This window comes from Amblyomma mixtum, chromosome 1 (assembly GCF_055824585.1).
Source record: "Amblyomma mixtum isolate Tamu chromosome 1, ASM5582458v1, whole genome shotgun sequence".
Classification (NCBI taxonomy): domain Eukaryota; kingdom Metazoa; phylum Arthropoda; class Arachnida; order Ixodida; family Ixodidae; genus Amblyomma; species Amblyomma mixtum.
In genome coordinates, this window is record NC_143012.1 from 20,747,984 (window position 1) to 20,772,219 (window position 24,236).

The following is a 24,236-nucleotide window of genomic DNA, read 5'->3' on the forward strand; positions in this document are numbered from 1 at the left end:
CTTTTATGTGGTATGTAGTTCTGCAGTACTTTCCTATGGTAACTACAAAAAATTCTGTTGCCAAAAAATCTCTATTGTTACTACAAATTTTTGGCCAAAAACATTACAGAAATTTTGCTTGACGATAGGAACTTTTGTTTTTTTTTTTTCTACTGGGCTGCCCAACGTTTGCTGACCGACAAACCTCAGCATAGCCATAAATAGCTTGTAGGATAGATCCTGACTAATAACAAAAAATGCATGAATGATTTTGCTTCTCATTATTGCAGTTGTATTCACTTGCGATTTGGACTGTGACATTGCGAATCTACGACTTATCGTCGTCTTCTTCCTTTCGAGGCATGCTTTCTGTGACGTCACGGCCCAGGGGTCAGGTTTAAGCTCTGTGGACGGCGTGGCCACGTGAAACACTTGCTCGAATGACACGACGCCGGTCACGTGACGACGCTTACGACCACGTGACCAGCCGTCGTAATAAGCTAACGCCGAGAGTACAGCGGGAATGATGTACTACTAACAGCCGCGCCGTAAGAATGATGATAGCGATGATTAATTTTATTCGCACAGGGCTGCTTTGTCCAAAGAGTATCATAGAAGAACGTCTTTTTCCTTAAACAAGATCTGGTCAAAGGCCCATTTTCTAAGCATTTCACCCCAGGGAAGCCGAACACCAGTCAAGGGAAAGCTTTCACCCATTGTAACACCAATGGATACTCGGAAGCACTGGGGATCGAACCAAGGACCTCCTACATGCTAGCAGGATGCTGAAAGTACTACGCCACCGTTGGGACATAAAATTTGATAGTTTCCTTCCTCCGAAACAGTTTTATACGCTGACGACACAAATATTTTCTTCCATGACGTGAGTTTACAAGCAATAGAATGTCGAGCAAATCTCTGGTTAGAAAACCTTACATTATGGTTGAGGGCCAACAGGTTAGAACTAAACATCACGAAGACGAAGTATGTAATATTCAGAGCTAAAAATAAAGTCATAGATGATGAGCCAATCATATTATACAATTCAAATATTTTACAACGAGTACAGTAAATAAAATTCCTTGGAGTTATATTCAATGAACACCTGCTGTGGACTGACCATATTAATCAAGTAAGAAAAAAAATTTCGTGATCAGTGGGCCTTCTAAATAAATTTAGACTTCTATTGCCAGTATGGCTCAAAAAGCAACTTTATTTCAGTTTAATTCATTCACATCTTCACTATTGTTTACTGATATGGGGAGACTCAACACAGACTAATTTAAATGCTTTGTTTTTACTACAGAAAAAGGCCATACGAGCAATTGCTAATCTAGGCTACTTGGATAGTACTAACTTGTGGTGCAACAGCTTGGGGTTACTGACAATTTTTCAATTAAAAACTCTTCGGCTAGCACTTGAAACATATAACAGATTTCATCATGAAACTAATTTTTTTGTAACACCAGAACTACCACAAAACCCATATCCCCTTCTTCGACACATGACAATAAGAGCACCAAAATCAAGAACAAATTACGAATTCCAAACGATTAGATATCAGATGACTACCTTTTTGAATGAAAACAGAAATTTTCATGACCTCCTCCATCAATGTAGAACCCGAAAATATACAAGAGAAAAGTGATTGCACTGTTGACTACATGACTAACCGGTACATCCTGTGACATATTGTAAATTGATAACAGTTATCATGATTGTATATATATATTTTTTTCCTTTTTATAATTCCCTGTAACCCAACAGCACGCATCTTAACAACTTTGAAGATATCTTAACATTGTTGTACAGTTTTTCCTTTGTTTTTTTTTCTTTTAACATGCCAGCAAGTGTAATGGCGACCGCTACATTTATTGTATTTCTATATTTTGTGTATTTGCCGAATGCAGTTTGCTCACCGACAGGGAGGAAGGCCCTCGTCAGGCACCATGCCTTTTGGCCTCCTTCCTGAAGTGTATGAAACACTTCAAATAAATACTTTTCAAACTTCAAACTTTTCAAACAAGAAAGTTACAGGCAGAAAGAAAAATCCCTGCCTCTCCCGCAACCGAGAGTAGAGTAAGCCTGAAATGTTTACGGGCATAACACATTGGTTGTAGATGGTACTAGTCAAAATCATGAAATGGATCAAGTGTTCACCACACCACACCACACCACACTCTTCTTGTTGCGTCGAAGCGATCGCCTGCAATAGTTCGGGCTTAGGCAGGCAGCCGCGAACCGTGGCGGCCTCGTCGCTTTCGGGAGTGGCCGCATAATCATGGCATTGTCGGCAGGGGCGAGCAGTCTTCTGCTGTGGCGTATCACTCGCAAAGCGATCGCTTTCCGCCAGACGCTTCCTACCTCTCCTTTCATCAGGCTCCATTGCTCGGCTTAAGCAGCTGTGTCGGTGGCGGCATTGAAATGCAGGACGATGCAGAAGCGTACACGGACACGACGAGACGCAGGCCTGACAAGAATGTGTATGCAGCGCGTTCGAATACTCCGCGAGCGTGTATACATCTGCCTGTCAAAGGGGGAAACGTCATGAGCTGAAGGCCCAGCGGCCGGACTTTTACATGCGTGAGTGTGGGACCGCGGCGCCATCCTTGGGGACGGCGCGGAAGCAGTTTTTCCGCCCAAAGCCCTTCTCGCCCTGGAGCTCCCCTCTTGCTCTCAGCGGTACTCTCTCAAAGCCCCTAACAGATCAAGTATGAGTCTCGTTAAATCTCGTACGGTGCCCGGATGCTCTCGTTTCAGCTCCCGGATGTGTGGAATTCAGTGCCCGGATGAGTAGAATTCAGTGCCCGGATGTTGGCTCTCGGTCTCGGCGTGACGTCACCACACTGCCGACAACGGGAGCCAAAAGCATTTCATGCTTAAAACAGACACCCCTCGCTAATATGCATATGCCTTGGGTGGACCATGATCGTGGCGCTGTGCCGGACAGTTAAGGAGGTCGCAATACTCACGGGTTCGAAGCCAGCATGGCGTCGATGGTGCTTTCGAAGGCTACGAAGTAGGGCAGGTACTCGTAACGCACCACCGTCTCGTTGGTGAACTTCTTTCTGGCGAACGGCTCGAGGAACTCGTCCCACTTAAAAGACTTTGCGGTAATCCACCTGAGCACCTGCACCCCGCGCGTGGCCAAGTTGGGCTTGTCCAGCGATGCGCGCCGGGCCGCTTTGTACCCCTGCGTGGTTGCCGTGGTGGGGCGGCCGATGTGGCAAATGAAAATTTTTTTTTTTTTCATGAAAGACGGAGCAATTATGGCACCCTTGGTGGTCGCAGCGGAACTGCGCTGTAAAGGAACAGAAAAACTTGCAACGCAAAGGATCTGGACGGAAAGAGAATCCATAGCGGAGTAATTCCGGATTAACGTCTGATATCCTGGGGCGCTTTACTGAAAATTTTATGGTCCCTTAAATTCCTTTACGTGTGCGAAGCGATAGCACGACGCCAGTGGTCGCCTGAGTGTGACGGACTTCCGGTCTGGTGACACTACTCTCGACTGAATTGATGTCACTTCTAGACTACTCCCGCCACTTCTGGCTTAGTTGACACCATTCCCCTTGAGGCCAGAGTGTGACAAACTTCCGTTCCGGTGACGTCACTACCGGTTTAATTGACGGCACTTCCGGCCTGGTGATGCCACTTCTGGTTTGACTGAGATTACTCCCCTTGGGGCCTTAGTGTGCCTAACTACTGGTCTGGCAACGTCACTTCCGGTCTGGTGATGCCATTTCTGGTTTGGATGACGTCACTCCTGGTCTTATGGGGTCACTCTTATGGTTCAGCTTATGGTTCAGCTGGTGTGACTTCCGGTCGTTTCTCGAGTTATACCTGCTCATATATGACTCATACACACATGCACAGTTTTCACACAGCATTACGGCACCTCGATATATCAAAACTCTACTACATACAGCCTAGGCTCCTGTGTGACATCAAGGAGCAATCAGAAGATGGTCTAACGAGCTCCTCATGCTGTGGACAGGAATGGTGTAAAACTGTCTCACTCTCGGTTTACAACTAAACCGTGCCGTGAAGGAAGGATGGAATGAAGGAGAAAACAGAAAATGTAAGATTTAACGAAATCTCGTCTGGTCGGATGAGTACATGCGAAAAATAAATAAAGAAGCGCCGACAAAAAAAAGGTGTAGTCTAGAGACGTTTCGACTTCCACCGATTCGGTCCATCCAACGTGCCACAAGCGCTCCGTCCTTTCTACCCTCGTCCGACGTGCGGGAAGAATATGCTCGGAACCTAAAGATAAAGCCTCTGACCAACGCAAAGTGCGCCATGAGCTCCACAAATGCGGCTACCCAAAGCGCTTTCTGGACACTGTTAAACGACAGACGGCGAGACCATCTCAGCCTGCTGGCTTTCCTTGCCGTGCCCGAGCTTCAATACCTTATGTTCCACGCGTGCGTGTGTCATCGGCTCGCGTTTTTCGCACCTACGATGTGCATATATCTCATGTTCCTGCGTGAAAGCTTCGTCACGAGGTGGTGGCCGTAAAAGACAAGCTAAGGAAGGAAAAGTTTCCCGGCGCTATTTATAAAATACCCTGCACAGACTGCGATCACTGCTACAAAGGGGAAAGCGGAAACTTCGAAAGACGGCGGAAAGACCACATTGTCAGAAACAAGAAGGTCGCTTCCACCACACTTGCTGAACACGTTTAAAACGCGAAGCACGATATCGCTTGGGAAGAAGCGCCAGTTATCGGTCGTGAAAAAAACTGGATGTCACGCCAATATCTGGGGTCCTTGATTATCCAGACAACAGATCACACGCTCAACCGTAATATCGGCAATCTAACGCCCTCGTACGCTAGATGCCTGCCGTGATTAGTACAACGTACTTAAGCATTGTGTGTGAAATTTTTTCCTTTCTTCTTCCTTCAGTGAACAAGGCTTCCGTGTGGAAGTCGAAACGTCTCTTGACTACGCCTTTATCGGTCGGCGCTTCTTCATTTTTGAGAAAAAAAGCAACTCTGCACAACCTAAACAAGAATACGCTTATAAGGGAGTAAAAATGTAGTACGCTGTCATCTAGTGCACTCCTTTTACAAAAAAGGAAAGAGCTAAAGGACAGCATACTCCCCTTTGTTCTTCCTCTTTAGAGCGTACCGGAGGGATACGGCTTAATTTGGACAACGAGGGCCAGGGGCGCCTTATGGGTTTGTCCGCCACCGAAATGCGGCCTCTAGTAGATCTCTCCACCTCGGGCTTAGCTGATGAATTCCACAGCCACCGAAAGACCGCGGTGGGCTGGGCTGACAGTCCACACTTCGCTAATGAATTTTCCTGTGTCGATCGAGTCTTGGCACGGCTCACCGCTGCTATGGTGGTGTCGATGTCGTAGATGTGGCTGCTGTAGTTGCCGTTCAGGCCGTAGTCGGTGAGGATCTGCCCGATCTGCTCCGGTATTTTCTCATCGTCCACAAAGAAGGTCTCCAAGGAGGAAGCATCCGCGTCCAGGTAGAAACGCGGGTGCATCGTCGTGTCCGGAAGGCTCAGCTACGCGGCGAGCGAATGCAGGTTCATGACAAATAGCCACGATAGCAGCAGCAGCAACATCGACATTAACAACACCAGAAACTCTAGCTAATTACCAACTGAAACTAAACTCTGCATCCAACTCCTGCCAAAACGCCTCGCACTAATTTCTTTAAAACTTCCTGTTGAGAGAGTTGGTAGTTCGTCTTGAAGTAGAAACGTTGTAGCGCAAACAAAGACACGGACAAGAAAGACGACACACACACACAAGCGCTTGTGTATGTTTCGTCTCTCTTGTCCGTGTCTTCGTTTGCGCTACAACATTTCTGCTTCAGGAAGCACTAATTTCTCACATCGAGATTCTCTTCTTCCCCTTCCTCCGTGTATTCTCCCAACCTGAGTCAGTGCTTCTGGAAACAGCAGGCCTCCGTGCTCCTCCTTTGACGTCATTGTCCGGTTGGCCATACTACGCCATGAATTTAGACCACAAGGTTCAACAAGCAAGACCTACTGAACTACAGACCTGCACATATGGCGGGGTCCTATGGAGCAGCGTGCGCCAACTTTCGTTAGCTTATTGGCCGTTGAGGACGCTCGGTTGACCTGTTCGTCTGCTATGATCATCATCATCGTTTGCCATTTTGAGCAAGATATTTAATACATTTGTTTCATCTTCCTCTCCTACCTTAACATCAGCAATAAAAATATCCATAATAACAACTTTTTTCGCCCTGGAAAAGTATAAAAAACGACTTACTTTTTATCCGCTTTCTTTTCGTCAGCACCACCGTGCCTAGCATAGATAAATGGATGATAATGATTACGTGGACAAACGACAAAACTGCCTTGTCTGAAATAAAATGATGGAGGAGGCCATTTTCTCAACCGGTATATATTAGCGCCAGCCGCCCGTAATGTTGCTACCCTAGCGGCAAAACGCATGAACTAGAACATGCGCGCTGGAGAAGGGCCATTTGTGCAGGTCTATAGTTCAGTAGGTCTTGTCAACAAGCGACAGCCACCAAACTTGGCAGCAGTCGTTTCTTGAGCCTTGTAGTCCCAGTTCATGGCACGGTATGGTCAACTGGGTAAGGTGCGGTGACGTCGCATTAGAAGTGCAGATGCCTTTTGTCTGTAGTAGAAACTGGCTCAGCTCAATAAATGGATAACATGCAATGTTGCCTACGCGGCAATGTATGCCGTGTAAAGAATACATGACCTCATGATACACAGGGTATGCTTTTGTGGACACGCGTCGCTTTAGTTTCAGCCAGGAGAGTTTCCACCAGGATTGTTGTGTTGTTGTGTTGTGCTGTGTTGTGTTGGGTTGGGTTTAGTGGTACATAAGCATCCAAGGCTATCATGCGCCAAACTCAAGGTGTGGGAAAATTGATTTCTGTAGAATTCATTTCTGTAGATTTCTGTAGATTTCTGTAGATTTCTGTAGATTTCTGTAGACTAAAAAGCGAGAAAAATCGGTGGTGTAAAGATCTACCAGGATTGTTTCAGGCCATCTCTGCTATGTGGACTCCAAAGAGAGACCGCGAAGTGCGGGTGCCGAAATGAATAGAAGTTTAGCGTGGAAGCCATTGAATGCATTTCTGTATAGAAGAATACATAGCACCCTACCGTCTGCTTCGCAGGATGACATCTGTGCCAGTGATGTCTTTATTGTAGACGTAAGGTACTGAATGATTCCTACAAATGTTTTTATTTGGAAGACTTCGAGGCAATTTGTTGAGAAGGGGTGAGGTTTGGAAAGTCACTGTTAGAGAGCCTAACTTCATTATAGCTCCCTTCTGGCTTGATGACAAGCTTGAAACTTTTGCTCCACTCTGGGGCAATGCAAACAGTTAATCTTTCTTGCGTTTCATGTTGAAACTTTCCTTTCTTGCTAGGTGTTTTAGAGAAGCCGGCCACTAGTTTTTTTTAAGTAGGTTTTTTCCAGATAAAGTTAATTTTTAAGGCATAATAACACTGTTGGAGGACGCCAAAAAAAAACAGGCGAAACATGTTAATTTTAATTTCATGGCATAATTTCTAATAGTTAACTTTTTAACTATTGCCGATAGCCGTTTGATAGACGTAGCTTTGCGCAAGCGAAGTTTTTGAACGGCGCAAGAAATGGCCCAAATCTGCCGAGCCACAGCAGCGAGGATAATTGCGTTCTCTAAATTCTAGAAACTGAAATGGCTAGTACTAACGGCAGGCTACAAATCTCTAATTGCAGTCCGGCGCATATCGTAACAGCTAAAATGTGCAACCATTAAAACTGAGTCAATAACTTTATTAGTTAACATGATTCGCCTGTCCTTTGATACCCGCCAACGCAAGTATCATTATGCCGCAAAACTCTGCTCTCTACCTCAGAAACAATTTTAAAAATTACTGGCGGGCTTCCCTGAAACACCGTCCAGCATGTCAAAGGTACTACAGATAAAACGAGCCAGTTCATCAGTAGCATGCAAAGCTACAGAGAATCAACCACTGACCATGATGATGGCGCTCTTTTGACCAGGATACCTCTGCCGGACCATAACCCGGGCTATCGGGAACAGCGCGTACCTGGAAATGAATTAGATAGAAGGTGCGAAAATTCGTATTATACAAAGTAAACTGCCGAGGCAGTCCCTCGGTTAACAAAAACAGAAAAAAACAGTAAGGCTACCAATTTTGTGGGCACTAACCCACAATTCTTTTTGAGTCGCATTAGGTTACCTTAACAAGATTTACATAGGAAATAATATGTTGAAAAAAGTGTGTTCAAGAAAAGGAGCCGTAAAGAAAATAATAGCGCTCAATCCGGCCTCATAGCTGTCACAGACTGCAATGTCTCAAAGGGTTACACAGGTCTCTCGTCGCGTAGGTGTCTCACACCTGTCTCGGAGATTAGGTTGCTGTTTCACATGGGCATAGATAATTGGTATCATAAGTTCGCAAGGATATTTCATCCCGCAGGCGTCTCAAACATCGTATAAAAAATTTCATACGACTGCATAGGTCTGTCAAGATATACGTGTCTCGATGACCGGAAAGGTGTCTCAAAGATTATCCTCGCCTTCATCCTAATCACATTCACTGCAGAACAAAGGCTTCTGTCATCCCTGCAGCTAGCCTTGTCATGTGACAGCTACGATCACCTTATCCATGCAAACTTCCTGATCTTCTCCGCCCACCTGACATTCTCCTGCCCTTGCTAAGCTTGCCTTCTCTTGGAATCAGTTTTGTTACTTTAATGCCCATTTATTAACTTGCCGTCGAATTGCATGCCCTGGCCATGCGATTTCTGCTTTGCGATTTCAACTAGCTAGATATCATTAACTCTCACTTATTCCTTGACCCTTTCTGCTGTCTTCCTCTCTCTTAATGTTACACTGATTATATTACTTTTAATAGTCTTCGTTTCCACTCTCCACAGGTAAGTACTGACAAGACACAGTTGTAGTATACTTCCCTCTCGAGGGACACCCGTAAGGTACTATTCATGACCTCAGAGTGTCTACGGAATGCACGCCACCCCATTCCTATTCGCCATCACGTGCCACATCCTCTATTATATAGCCTTCTTAGACCACGAGCAAACATTTAGCTAAGTTGAGACCTCAGCAGTTACGAAGGCATTGCGGAAACAGGGTGGAGAAAAGTATGTAAAGGTACTGCAAAATATCTACACAGGCTGCGTAGCCAACATAGTTCTCAAATGGGAATGTGCTAAAATTCCCATTAGGAAGGGTGTGAGGCAGGGAGGTGTGGTTTTTACAGTGATATTAACCAAATGTTTGCACCAGGTGTTCACAGACCTCGATGGGGAAGAGTTATGAATAAAAGTTAATAGAAAATACGTTACAGATTTTCGATTCGCTGATGACATTGCTTTACTTATTAACTCAGGAGACAAACGGCAAAGTATGATCAAGGACCTAGAAAGTCAAGGCAGAGTGTTTGAACTAATAATATCAAACAATGGAATGGAATATTTAGTACCGTGGAAGGGCACAACAGGTTACGCTGGGCAGCCAATCATTGAAAGTTGTAAGCGAATATAACTACTTAGGGCAGATAGTAACTGTTGACCGGAACCGAATAGACAGCATAGGTATCTAATGTTTGTTGCAGGGGATGGCAAATGTGTTCCATCGTACAAGTGTCTGAAAGATCCCATAAATATCTTATAGGACTGCACAGATATCGCATGCGTGTCACGCAGATTGTACTGGGGTCTCATATACGGATAGTTGTCTCATAGAGAGCATAGGCGTCTAATGTTCAATCCATAGGATCTCAAAGGTGGTTTCATCGCAGACCATAAAAGCGTCTTAGTATGCAAAGGCCCTTCGTCATTGGTCGTCTCATGGATCACATCAGCGTCTCATTTTAACACAGGTGTTCCATGTTCAAATCACAGGAGTGCCGAGTTGCCTCATAAGTGCTTCAGAGGTGTCCCCAAAGTGGATAAATATCAATCAAGGACACACACTATGGACTCCTGGCCCATACATCCGCAATACTCCCGTATTCCTCATCAGCAGGAAAACTAATCGAATATCTACACTTCGCCACATTTTCGCTCGTTCGTGGCTTAGAGCCACTGCAAATCAGTTAGCGCAAAACACGCACTTGAGGCCAAGTTGCGAGGCCAGCGACTCCACTGTGCCGTTGTAGCTCTTGGGAAAGTCGGCACCGAACTCGGCGCGAAGAAGCTTTGTCGCCGAAGCCAAGACCGCCTGGATGTTTCCGTTGTCTGCGGAGGTGAAGAAGAGTTCAAAATGTTGTACTAAGAAGCGCTGAGTCTCTTCTAATCGGTCAATACTTCCATACTGTACTGCACACCACCCCGCACCTCTACAAGAGCACCTTATGCCAGCTAGACCTAAACCACGTGACGACAGATTGCACTTTCTCCCATCGCTGTCACTTCCAGGATTCAACTATCTTGTATGACACAGACCAGGGCTCTTTGGCCGTACCAGTTACGAACTTCTCCTAAGGGCCGATGCATCGATATCCAATGGTTTCATTGGGCCAAAAACTCGGAGGTTAGATGGCAGTAGCGACACCTGTGGGTAGTAAAATAAACTGTGTACAGGTGTTGCGAACTGCTATATGGCTGATCACCGCTCCGGTTCTTGGCGAGAAAAGGAGTGGCACGGGTGCAAGAACAAAAAGCGTGGGTTTAATACCTTTTACAGGCGAATTCACTTCAGCTATGGCAGGCAGTACATTTCAGCTATTCTGAAGATAATGACGACTATCGGCGACAGTTTTCATTTGTCCCTGAAAGGGGCCGCCATGATCTGCTTAGCTCCGCCATTTGTAGCTCAAGGAATAACTACATCTACGAAAATTGCATGTCAAAACAAGTGTGGGCTCAAACCCACACAAAGGGCAGCCACTTTGGGTAGAAAGAGATCACGGGAGCTTTTGGTTATGTCCTATCAGCACGCCGACGGGGACGCCCTCCTCTGAAGATATTTATCGTGCAGCTGGGTACTTCTGTGAACAAGTCATCTAAGAATCTCTGACGCTATGCCTGAGGCGCTGAAGGGTCAGCGAAACCTCGAACTCTGCTAAAGCCCCCCCCCCCCCCCCCCCCCTCTTCCCTGAGCTAAGAAACTACAACAAAAAATCTAGCGCTAGGAGGCACGCAAGAACCCGCAAACACGTTCTAGCTCTGCCTTCCTATCATCTACGTATACCTTTCCTGCCATGTCCTGGGTGCCTTGTAAAAATGGACTCTCGTTACTGCGAACTCAGATACTTCAAACATACTGTTTAGTCGAACTGCTGCTTTATGTCGAATCAACATACACGCTATTATAAAAAAAGATCATTCGTACAAATGTTCTCACCCCATCGAGTTCGTAATATTCAGAGTCGACTGTATTATAGCAACAAACTCTACGGGCGTTTTGCTAAAGTTATCAAAATAATACCGTAGCTAGAAGCGAAAAATTTTCATGCAGTCTCCAGGTACGACATTTCGTTATCCTCTCGCTCAAGTTAGTGGTCTACACGTGGTCTCCATAAGTTCCGCAACAGCAACCACCGCCATGCGCAATGGTCCCATTGGGAAATAACACCCTCAGACATGCAGATTCTACAATGCGTGATGCAGCAGTCGCCCTTAGTGCATGCTTGATTGCTTCAACTTTCACGCTAAGTATTGTTCGTTTTCCTCGAGGAAACGCTAAAGTATTTCCCTCTTACGTTTAGTAATAGAGGGTCCCAAGGAAGCGTGCATCTACAGGTGTTATACTTTCGATAGTAATGTCACGTGCCGCCGTCAGGCAAGCAGCCACGGCTGAGCAGGCAGCATTGCAACAGTTGTATTCCCGGACTCGTGTAAAGGTCGCGGTTAAAACCGCCCGAGCGGAACTGACGAGTTCGCAACAGGAGGGCGGTGACGACCTTGTCACAAGGAAGTGAACAGAACATGCGACGCAGCTGGTTCCGTGCCCTTTATCTGTCGCATAAAGTTCATACAGTGAGCGTAGAACAAAACAGCAAAGAAGTCCCACGACCCACGATATGTAGTCCCACGACCTCTGAAGCATTCATTCAACAAATCCAGGGGTTTCGATGCTACTATTTCAATTCTTTCTTTACGATACTTCGTGCAGAATGACTTACACGCGCGCCTGTAGAAAACCAATGGTCAGTATTTTGAGTTGGAAAACTAACCAATTTTCCCAAGGATTACATCGATTATGTGCAGCATGTTTTCATTAAACACGAGAGCGGCGTCTGAAAGGTTAGAGGTTCATGAGAAGGGCCCTTCCAAGAGGAAAAAATAGGCAGTGCGGTCGATTAGAAACGACGCAAAGGCCTGAGCAGGGCACATTTTGTCAACATGTTTTGGAGCCCCTATGTTTCAAGTGCATGTGACAGGTGCATGAGGAAGTTCGGACACTATAATAAAAAAAGAGGAAACACTGACCTGTAGTGCAGGTTCTGAACATCACGGCCAGCTTTTCAACGTCTGAAGTCGGAGTTCTGATTGAGCTAGAGATGTCTGGAAGGGGTTGAGAAGAGCACGGCATTAAGCAAGTGTGCGTTGCACTGGTTTCGTTAAAGGCGTTATATTAGGGCTACGCCTTGAGACCTCAAGGTAACTGTGTAATACGCGGCCAGCAGCGTACAAATTATATGGCAACTATAGGCTGAAACAGTGTGCACTCATTCGAGTACATCAGCTTGCTCTCTCCAGCAACGCAGGCCTTCGTATTCCTTTGCTTTGCGATTTTTGTCCACTATCCCCATGCACAATAAACCTTGATATTATGCTAATTGATTTCGAACTTGTAATATGTCAAGGGGGTACAACAGCGATAACTGCACTTTTGAATAACATTTGTTCTGTGTGTTCAGAAGCAAACTTAACGCCATCTCTGAATTAAGCTCATTAGTTCGCCTTTAGAGTCAGGTAGAACTAGTAGCTTATGTTCGCTCGCAAATTATCCGCAAGGTGTATACAGTCCTGCCTCGTTAATATGAACACTCTGATTTCCGAGCAAAAATGTCCGTAAAGCGAGTCGCCCGTTATAACGAATCATGAAGAAAAACAAAAATGTTCTAAATAACCGATTTCTGATTGCGGACTGCTTCTCTGTATAATGGCAGGCAGTGAAGTGGAAATCGGGCAATAATGGGTGATAAAGGTGATCGTTCGAGTGTTCATTATTTTTAAAATCATGCGGCGCAGGTGTCAGCCCGTTTGGAGCGCGTAGTGATCGATGAGACGCGGTATGGTGCTTCTTGTTGTGATGAAGTACTACGATTGTTCGCATCCCAAGAACTCTGTACTCACTCGGCTGACAGCTGTTGAATATGGTTTTCAGTCGCAAGAGAACTCCCAGGACTTCTTTTCCAGCACCATCGCAAGAGAAAAGGAGCCGGGTAACAGGTCTTCCTAATGATTTATAACGACTAGCTCTATTCTTTTGTCAGTTCTGTCACTCTTTGTCCTAGATTTTCCGTTAAGTTTTGTCTGCCAATGTACACTCTAAGCAGGAGGGAGTAAAAAGGAGTAACCTGTCCTCTAGCACACTCCCTTATGTAAACCGGAGTGCCAATGTACACTCAATACAGAAGGGCTCTAGTATATACCCTATACTACATATATAGAAATGTATATAACCTCCTGAAAGTTTCCATAAGGCAAGTCCCATAATTCCCTATATTTCAATATAGATTATATGGAGTCAGTATGGAGTGTATGCAGTCGGTAAGGACATTAGGTTTGGTTTAGTTTGGTTTATGGGGTTTAACGTCCCAAAGCGACTAAGGCTATGAGAGACGCCGTAGTGGAGGGCTCCGGAAATTTCGACCACCTGGGGTTCTTTAACGTGCAATGACATCGCACAGTACACGGGCCTCTAGAATTTCTCCTCCAAAGAAATTCTAGCCGTCGCGGCCGGGATCGAACCCGCGTCTTTTGGGTCAGCAGCCGAGCACCATAACCGCTGAGCCACCGCGGCGGCGGTAAGGACATTACAGAAAGATCGTATGGAGACGTACGGAATCTATATGAGGTCGTGCACACTTTATAGAAGCTATGTGAATTTTTTATGAAAATGTTATGGACTCAGTAAAAAAGATGTATGGATGTCCTTATATATATTTCCACATCATATGAACTCCATATTCCCATAATTTCATACAAGCGACTCGTGTGGAATGTTTCAGTAGGGTAATGAAATGGCAAACATGGAACGCAAAGAAGCAGGCAAAATGGGGGAAAAGACGCACTGAGCAGAAGATTCCTGAGGCTCGTCTCGATGCGGTCGCGTCGCTGTATGATGGTCGAGTACATGTACCGGTATTCAGGTATCTTTGTGGTGAACTCCCATTCGGAGCAGATAAGGTCGTAGAACTCCTCGCATGGATCTCCATTGTAATACGCGCCGGAGTATGTGGCCGCTGAAACCGACATTAAATCGCGGTTAAATCATTCAACTTGATCGTCAATATTAGACAATTGAAGTTCCTTATGGCATCCACAACCGGACTATCTTGTCGTCAAACTGGACAAATTCAAAAATCAGGTGACCCGTTTGGCAACGATTAGCTACTATCCATTCGCAAGTATATATGAAATAAACTCTGCTCGTGTCGCGCAAGTTTTCACTCATTTCTCATTTTTGAATTGCGTGTTTGACATCCAACCGCCGTCCAAGCAGGAAATAATCCAAGCTTTCCTGCTTTGCTGATGCGCGGCAACTTTGACATGCGTGCTTGTCGCAACTGCACAGGCTTAGAGAATCTTCCCAAATGTCCAGATATCTACGCATGCGTAGTTGCTCCAAGACGTAGTAACCCGTTGCGGTAGAACGAAAAGTGTAATAGATTACAAATTACTCTAAACCGAATTCAGTGCACATCTTGCACACTATAGAATGCTTATGAAAACGCACTAAAACATTTTAGAGCTAGAACTTTACCCCTCTCGGTACAACTTCCGATTTCCAAGTGGATGGGACCATAACCTTCAGTGCCTCAAAAGGTCAAACCGAACTTGACTGCGTATTAGTATGACCCAAACACTGGTATCATGACCACGTAATCATAAAACTATGACTACTGCGTACCTGACTTTGAACTTTGACCTTGACCCTTGACATTTCATCTCAGACAGTGGAGACCATATTTAACAGAACTTTCGCTCGTATAACTAGGTTCACGCCACGTTGAACCCCAGCCATTTTTTCTAATAAACATAATAAATTACAGATTATTCTAAAGCGCATTCAGTGCACATCGTGCACTGGGGGCACAGCTAGGGTTTAGTTTTATGTCTCTGCATTAATAGTTCGTTCATCTGAAGGGCGTCGCAAGTGCTGGGGAAGATAAGTGTTATAGACTGGAGTACAGCGTCGCAGTTCCAGATCTGACGATATTTAGCTATCGTGCCAAACAGCCGGAATTATGAATTCTGAGTCGCTTACCATCGACCTTGCACGAGTCCGAGTAGCAGTAGCTGACGGTGGAGCTATCTGCGAGTATCGAAAAAGCGATTGAACAAGTCAATGCTAAGCGCAGTGCATATATATGACTTAGGAAAACTAAAAAGCATGACCCCACGCGCACTGTCTGCACTACAGAACAAAAACAGTGCAAGGGTCAATTGTCCACTTAAATTTAACGTACTGGCTCCGGAGCATTTCTCGGGCGCTAGCGCTCCTCAGCATGAGCAACTAGCACCATCTGTCTATCGTCAGCAGCGACCACCGCGTATCTCAAAGGGGATATATTCATTTCTAATAGGGAGAATGGGGTGAGATGCTGTGCAAACGTGTCGATAGTAATGGCGTATACGCTTGCGATGCGTTGCATGATTTTACTCGAAAAATGGGTCCTTCGCTCTCCCCAAGTAGCTCTGACGGCTTCAGAAAATCAGTGGGGTGTAGCAACGATAATTGCGGACGTTGAACACCAGGCGGCGAATGGTGGCAACCATGCAAAATAAAAAAAAAATGGCTGTGGTTTAGCTCTGGTTAAACCTGGAGTAACGCGTTAGCTACAGCTGGTAGCTAACGTAAGAGCACGAAAAAACGGGGACGAAATAGACACAAGTACGACAGGACGTACAGTCGGGGACAAAAGTCTCTGGACCACGTGTTCCTCTAACGAAGCCGATAGCTCTGCTATTAGTCGGCGGCTGTAGACCACACTTGTGGAGGTAAAAGTTAAATTTTTGTTCTTTCATCTCCACAAGTGCGGTCTCCAGCCGCTGTCTGATAGTAGAGCTATAAGCTTCGTTTGAGGAACACGTGGTCCGGAGACTTTTGTCCCTGACTGTACGTTTTTCAAGGTAATAATGTAGGCGCGACGCGCACACCGGCTTCGTGCTCTGACGTCACTCCGCACATACGCACAACTGACGAGGCGGGCGGCGTCAGCTACACCGTCGGCGCAGCGGCGAGGCGTGCGGCGCGCACACAAGCTGCGGGCATGACGTCACTACGCGCATGCGCACAGTTGGCGGTGCGGTGGTGCCACGGCTCAGCGTGCAGCCACGCGGACCTCGCGAAGCGACTGGCGTAGTGTAGCTATCGCTACGAAAACCACTGTCTGGGTTTTTCTGGGCTGCAGTGCTTGCCGGGGAAGCAAAGTACCCCTGCCTTATAGTTTGCATTCGCGGGGTGTACTGCCTCCAGGAAAACGTTACCTCCAGGCTTGTAAATACAGATGAGTATCTCCATCTTGCGTTGTTAACGTAGCCAGGAGTCACAGCCTTGTGCATGACAAAGCCGCTTCACTTCAGGGCACTTTTAGATTTGGTGCTTGACGTGGAGTGCTTCGGAGTAAGAGTAAATTTTTATGGTTCATACAGCAAAGTGTCAGTCGCGTTTTGAGCGCCAAATTTTAGAAATTAACCAAAGATTGAATGCACAAATAAGGAAAGGGGTACTTTGGTCTAAAACGAGGAGAGGAAGGTAAGCCAACTCCACAACATCAGATTAATTCAATTCACAACTGCCGCAATCTGATTATTCTGGAATATGTGTAACGTTATTCTGGTGCCATCAATCAACCTTCATCCCGCGGGCCATTGATGACTGCAAGGCCGTTTCAGTATTCCAAATAAAAAAACTGTAACGCTAAATACATCATCATCAGCCTGACTACGCCGACTGCAGGGCAAAGGCCTCTCCCATGTCTCTCCAATGAACCCTGTCTTTCGCCAGTTGCGGCCACCGTGTCCCAGCAAACTTCTTAATCTCATCCGCCCACCTAACTTTCTGCCGCCCCCTGCTACGTTTGCCTTCTCCTGGAATCCACTCCGTTACCCTTAAGGACCAGCGGTTATCTTGCCTTCGCATTACATGCCCTGCCCAAGCCCATTTCTTCCTCTTGGTTTCGACTAGGATGTCATTAAACCGCACTTTTTCCCTCATCCACTCCGCCCGCTTCAGAACGTTGTGGCCAAGTACTATACCAGGGTGGACAAATCCTGTACTGGTGAGGGAGTGCGTTGTCACCAAGATCAGGTCGCACCCCAGGCCTGGTTATGCAACTTCATCGACACGAGGAGTTTTTCTTTAATACAGAGGAGGATTGCGCGGCACCGGGATTCGAGCCCCGGTTCCTATTGCACACGGGGCGGATGCTCTACCTCCACGCCATCGCTGCACGTACAGCTGAGCTTAGAAAACGGGGGCTCACCAGCCCGTGGCTATTAGACACACGGCTGCCTGGTGATTCGGACAGACTTCGAGAAAGACATTTGTTCGGTTGAAACACAGAGCAACTGGACGTTGGACATCCGCCATTATTAACAACTTCCACTACAGATCAACGGCCTCTCATCCATCTTGAATAAGTCATGGTCTTCTGCAGCCACCCAATCCAGGGAAATTTGAATGTGACCTACTTCATTTCTTCGCGCACACATTACATTTACCCAAATGATTAGTTTATTGCAAAGCACACGCGCAACCAAGGGTTCTTTTCTTTTACACGTGAGCGCACTAAAAAGAGCCCTACATTAAGCGGTAGCATAGAACACTCAACGAAGCAAATACCCGACGCCTAAAGCGATAGCACAGAACACTCAAAATAGCTAGGTGGCCGTGCAGTAGTGTGCCCAGCAAAAGGAGAGACGTTTCGGCAAATTTCCGTTCTCCCAAGGTGAAGAGTAGGTAATTTCTTAATCGAGCCATCATCTTCGCCACATGTGGGTGGTCGCTCTGATCATGAATACCGCTATGCGATCCGTACATTGCACGGTTGTAACGAGAATGACGGCTGAGCGGCACGCAACACTCAGTGGGGGGAGCTCACAGAGGAAGAATCCGAGGTAGACACCGGCCGGGACAACAATGCCCATCAGGAGTAGGCACGGTATCAGCGCCACCAAGAGTAGGCAACACCAAGCCAGGGCACCGTACTGAGGTTCTTCGCTGCAGTTTTTGAAATGCAAGAACAAGAACGATATAATAAAACCACGTGGTGTTAAAGGGACGCTGGGAATATCTTCATTTAATTCCATCCAAGAGCCTTTTGCAAAGAAATGGCCTGTTTAACGAAGCGAATAACTTTGCCTGGCCGGTTTCTTTTCTTCTACTAATTGTGTTGTGAACGCCACTATAACGAAGACAGCTATACAACGAATTAGTCGGCTGAACAAAAATCTTGCACGTTCCAGATTGCCTACTTCCCATCTTTAAGAACACGCATGGTAAGGCATCACGGTTCGTTCAGGTTATGAGGGACGCCGTAGTGAGGGGCTCCGGAAATTTCTACCCCCTAGAGTTCTCGAAAAGGGCACTTAGATCTTGACTTGCTTCCGACTATAGCTCATAACCACTCGATTCTGAGCCTTAGTGGCCTCTGTGTAGTTATAACTCGTTTAACCAAGTGGTATGAGCCAACTTCAGTTTATTCTCTTGTGCCTCTAATTTGCTTGCTTGTGAATCTACAAAAATTTTAAGACTAGCTTTACTTTCCTTCTCATAATTAGCCTGAGTCGCTTTGGGACGTTAAGCACCCATAACCCAGTTATCACAACCTTACACAAAAGAGGCATATCTCGCAAAACAGTGCACAGGACGCCGACGCTCACAAGAAAGGGAATATCTCTGGCGGCTCCTCGGCCAGCGGCGGGGCGGGCAGCTCGATCTCCTTCTCGGGCTCCGGCGGGGGGACCTCCTCGGGCTTCCACTCCTCGAGGATCGAGGTCTTCTCCGCCATCGGCTCGGTGGGTGGCTCAGAAGGCGGCACCGGAGGGACGTAGGGGAGGAACGTCGGGAGCGGCGGCAAGGGTTCTTCCTCGCTCAGCTCGCTCGAGCTTTCTTCCGACGACGAAGGGGTGGACGGTTCCCTGCCACCAGCGAACAAAAAGGGTCGCTCACGTTATGTCACACAAGATGTATAGGCGCGAGTCTGGAGGAAAGAGGTGACAATAAAATGTGATGGGGGAGAAGGGAGGTCATTTGCGAGTTCACTTGCCTGCAGCTATCACTGTTTAATAGCACATGCGGCCCATTTCAGAATCAGAATCAGTTTATTTAAATGAACAAACAGTACAGGGTTGCTCAAAAGTTCCCAGGCCGCAGGGTCTGCTTTTCGGTATATCCTGGTATTTAAGATGCTGGCAAAGCTATCAAGGCTCTCAGAGGGTAGAACGATCCTTCTTCTAACCTCTACAGGTATTTTGAGCTTCGAGGGTACCGTGAATGCCTGACTATACTGTTCAAAAGCAAACCCCGTGGCCTGAGAACTTTTAACTGACCCTGTACATACACATATTAAGTTAAATGTAGGGGGAGGTCCCAAAGCCAAAGGCTACACAGGGGACCTCCTTATGGCATGAGGACAGTCAGTGGGCCTCGTGACAAGTTATTGTATTGGTCACATCAGTCACGTGAAAGATGACAGTGGACAAGAGACCTTGTAATGATGACGTCATTTTAGGAGAAGGGCCAGCACAGGGTCGAAAAGAAAGAGAGAGAGAGAGAGAGAAAGTTTTTTCCTCTCTGCCTTAATATTTACCTGACTTTCCTGCGCTTGCGCACAGGCTGTCCACCCTGGTCGTAGAAGCCCTCCATGAATGCGGGCAGCATGCCGGGAAACATGCCCCCACCGGCGGGACCCGCGGCAGCAACCGCAGCGGGCGGGGGAGGGGGTGGAGGAGGCGGGGGTGGAGGAGGAGGAGGAGGCGGGGGAGGCGCCGGCGGCGGAATCACGATGATCGGCGCCGGAGGAGGGGGCGGTTGAGGGTAGGGGGGCAGGCTGGGCATGATGGGAGTCGGCATCGGGAACGGGATCGGGATGATGGTCGGTGGCGCCTGCGGGGGAGGAGGAGGGTGGTGGCAGCAGCGGTCGCTGCCCCCGCCGCCGCCAGTGATGATGATGGAGGGCGCAGGCTGCGGTGGGTAGGGAGGATGCGGTGGTGGTGCGGAAGCTGCTGGCGCAGCCGCAGCAGGTGCCGGTGGCGGCATCATTATGGTGGTGGAGGCCGTCTGTGGTGGCATGCCTGCACATTCAATACGAGGCGCCGGAGCATTGGTAAGGACACATGGATGAGTGAAGTTTAATGAATTCACTTCACTTCAAGAGTGAAGTGAAGTTTAATGAATTCGGAAGCGCGATAAACAAAACTGATTTTAATGAGTAATGGACAAGAACTGCTTCTGACAAATCGAAACTACTTATTCCCACGTGCTCTTCGTACAATCTGGATCGTTTTCAAGGCTTATTTACATCTGAGACATCTGATGCATACCCATCATAAGAGGTGCTCTGTCGGGCGCCCACACTGGGTAGGGAAAGACGAGATGCTGAACCCGGGAGTCGCTCGTCGTCATGGGGGGCAGGCGTGCACGGACGTAGCTGGACCTACACGTCAGAAAGGCAAAGGGGGAACACAGCACTGACAGTCATATGCACATGCACGACATGTTCGCCACGTTTCGAGTGTTAGAATTGTAGGCAGCAGCAAGTATCAAACGGCACGTGAACTCCTGGAGGCTTTTCATATAACGAAAACAGCAGACTGTTCTATTAGTGAAGCTTCGGCTTTTATGTACACTTCGGAATTCAACCTTTTTGCGGCAGTATGATAAGATGTTTTCTGGTGTTACCTTGGCACGTGTTTGTTGTGCGTTTTTATCCTTTCTGTAGTGCGCAGACGCGAGAGCCTTTTTTATGCCCGAAATTTTTTCCGAATAAACCAATTGTGAGTGCATGCAGCGTTCGTGCGTGTTTTTGCATGTCCCTTCTCTTTGTGTTCGTGCTTCTTCGCTGCCGATATGAATCAACACAGTGAATAAATTCGCAGATCTCCCGTCGGCAGACTGGCGTTTTTTTTTTTGCTATTACAGAGTTTGCCATCGTCAAATGAGTTCCCCATTGGTTTTCTACGGCAGTCTTAACTGCTCGATGCGAGCCATGGAAATACTTTAAAACAAATATCTTATTAAGCGTCGGAAGAATAGAACATTACCTCGAATAATTTCACATTGTACAATACAATATTCCCACATTCAAATTTTTGTCCAAGAATGAAGGTCATGGTTTTTCGTGCACCGTATAAAAAGTGTGCCAAGAACTGTACCGTGCAGCAAGAGGGGAATGTAAACCGTGTGGGGACGCGCTTTACTCGTCCCCTGTGGTTCGCTTCCCCGCAGTGCACCCTCACTCGTCCCCGGTGGTTCGCTTCCCCGCAATGCACCCTCCTTAGTTGTGTTAGAGACGGGTTTCTTCGGCTTGGGGCCTGTGAAGTGCGCGGACCTCACGCGCGACGCTCCGCTCTTCGTCGGCGGGCGCCTCGTGGTGGGGACATGCTCCCGAAACCCGTCCCGTCCGGCCTCGGAGTTTCCCCTTGCCCTACCGTGGGCGAACATTCGCTCGTAACCGTGCTGGTGAGTCAGACGTCTTCGATTCCTCAGCGTATTTTGTTGCTAGATAGCGTTGTTGTTGTTGTACCAATAAATGCCTTGTTTGTGTCAAAGTGTGTCGTTCCTTTGTTCCCTCAGAGCAAGGCCCATCGTGGTCGGCGTGCGCTCGGTAGCATACGCGACCACGGGGTGGCGTCCAGCGGTTTTTAACTGTCAGCCGCGGTTAAATGGGGAGAACGTATTTATCTCCCCAGTTAAAGCCCCACAACCGCTACACCTTACGTGGTCGTTCGTCGATGAACGCACTGCTGGGGATCCTGCTGGGGATCCGCTCCTTCCCCGCCCTCTTCCTCTGTCATGGCCCTGGAACGCGTCATGGCAGTGGACACGGCACCTCTAAACGCTGGCCCCGGTCGCGCACTGGGTGCGGGGTCTGGTGGCGGTGCAGGCGGCCGAGGGCCCTGCACACTGACCGTCGTCGAGGCGGACACCGGCACCATCTGCTGAGGTGGTGGCGGCGGTGGTGGCGGAAGAGGAGGATGGTTGGCCGGCGCGTAGTAGAAGAACGTCTCCTCCCGGTCGAGGAAGTCCTGCGGTGTAATAGTTGGCCGGAAAAAATACATTGAAGTGGCAATTTGGCAAGAGTTGCCTGCATCTAATTTCGGACTCTTATCCTGGGTCATGGACGTCGTGACTGGTGACCAACGTCCGATTTTCAGCACAGGGTCCAGAGGGATTCCTAATACATCGTGGATATTAAGTTATATAACGTGCGCAATGCAGCTTTAGACTCGACCTGCTGTTGTGAGTAGTGCAAGCGCAATTTAATGATAACCTTTAACTACGCCTTGCTAATTACACTTGTACAGCCATGACCATGCTTATCTAGAGCGCTGAAGAGCCTCTTAGTGGAGCAAAGAGAGAGCGATAATAAGAGCAGGTACTAATTATCACAAACATCAATTGCTTGCATTCGAACATTGCAGTATAGGCCTGTAAGCAGAAAAGGACCAAATACCGCCTTCATAACACAAAAGCAGCGCTATAATTTAGTATTTCATTTGTTCGTCAGGACAACACCTCGGCGACATATACAAGCCTCCCCACCCTTGTCTATCTGAAATGGTCCACTCACTTAGCAAGGGCAGTTTGTAATCGCGTTTGTTTCAAGCATGGCTACACTACTCTGTTTTTCTATGGAATCATGTGGTTGGAATTATATGGAATCATATCATATGGAGTCATAGTAGGTTGATGGTGATCACGTGGTATCAACGGAGCAAGGGCAGCATTATCAGAGAGCTCTGTGGTGAGCTCGTTTGGTCTCCACAACGTAAAGATATAAAGGCGATGCTACTGAAAGCATGGGCCTATACAACTCGAAAAAACAGTAAAAACAGAAAATGGTAGGCCGCATATTACACATCTCTGTGAACTCAGAGTAGGAAAATTAAGGCTGTATTCGTTACATTCCTTATCAAATGGAAAATCCCAACAAATGCCAACGTGCATTTCTACCAACGCACCGCGTGCTGCCCGGAAATAATTCAGCATCCAGCGCACAGCGTTCCTGCCTTCGCAGGCGACCTAGGCGTTCCTGATCCGAAGTTTGGTGCTTAACTGAAGGCCTTCAGAGACCGGCGCAGTATCCGAGTAATTACGCGCATGTATTTCCGCCGTCTTCTCTCCAGGGTTTCGTAATTCATTAGGCGCACTATTGCGTGGACTGCGAGATGCTGCGTCGCGGCCTCGTCGATGCCACAACGCAGTAGTGTTGCTGTAATAGCGGTGGCCGTGAGCGGACCTACCAAGAAGAGCGTACTTGGCACCAAGGCGAAAGAAGAGAGCCCGGCGCGAAAGCACTTAGCTCCTTGCCGCGTTCCCATGGTAGCGAGCACACGGCGGTAATGATTAACTGGGTACACATGGAGGCCAACGGGAATTCGCAATGCCGTGTGGAAATCTATGCAAATAGATACATATTCATCGCAGAACCAGTTTCGTCATCTGTTTGATCTACGGCGAATTCTTGACCCTGTAATCTTCGGCGCATCAAGCACGATATACGTGCGCTGTAAAAGGAATGTGAACAGTTTCCGCTTATGTGCGCATAAGCAATATCGCACTCTCACGGTATAGCACAAACTACATTTCACATCTTACCTAACGAAACAAAGTAAAATTCTAAGCTGAAAAAGGTGTAGAAAGCCCCCCCCCCCCCCCCCCCTCCCTTCCTTCTTGGCACAGTACTGTAGACAGAACCGAACCCTACCGGCAGGAGAACGCAAAATTTTGACGTACGTATTGCTGCACTGGAATGCAGTTCGGTTTGGTATGGTTCGGTTTATGGGGTGTTTAACGTCCCAAAGTGACTCAGGCTATGAGGGACGCCGTAGTGAAGGGCTCCGGAAAT

General features: G+C 47.3%; 1 protein-coding gene across 1 annotated transcript in view; it reads right to left on the reverse strand.

Moving 5' to 3' along the window:
• The window catches only part of LOC149365659 (uncharacterized), a 57,167-nt gene extending 34,661 nt beyond the window's left edge, over positions 1 to 22,506 (reverse strand). Inside the window, exons 1-12 of the mRNA XM_089569047.1 lie at positions 22,106 to 22,506; positions 20,710 to 20,822; positions 19,977 to 20,460; positions 19,048 to 19,305; positions 18,267 to 18,385; positions 15,428 to 15,475; positions 14,232 to 14,402; positions 12,421 to 12,495; positions 10,101 to 10,224; positions 7,976 to 8,048; positions 5,322 to 5,504; positions 2,952 to 3,172 (exon numbers count right to left, since the gene is read on the reverse strand). Coding sequence (XP_089425173.1) covers positions 2,952 to 3,172; positions 5,322 to 5,504; positions 7,976 to 8,048; positions 10,101 to 10,224; positions 12,421 to 12,495; positions 14,232 to 14,402; positions 15,428 to 15,475; positions 18,267 to 18,385; positions 19,048 to 19,305; positions 19,977 to 20,460; positions 20,710 to 20,822; positions 22,106 to 22,506 — 2,270 coding nt within the window. The remainder of the gene's footprint in view (positions 1 to 2,951; positions 3,173 to 5,321; positions 5,505 to 7,975; positions 8,049 to 10,100; positions 10,225 to 12,420; positions 12,496 to 14,231; positions 14,403 to 15,427; positions 15,476 to 18,266; positions 18,386 to 19,047; positions 19,306 to 19,976; positions 20,461 to 20,709; positions 20,823 to 22,105) is intronic.
• Between the last annotated feature and the right edge of the window lie 1,730 nt (positions 22,507 to 24,236).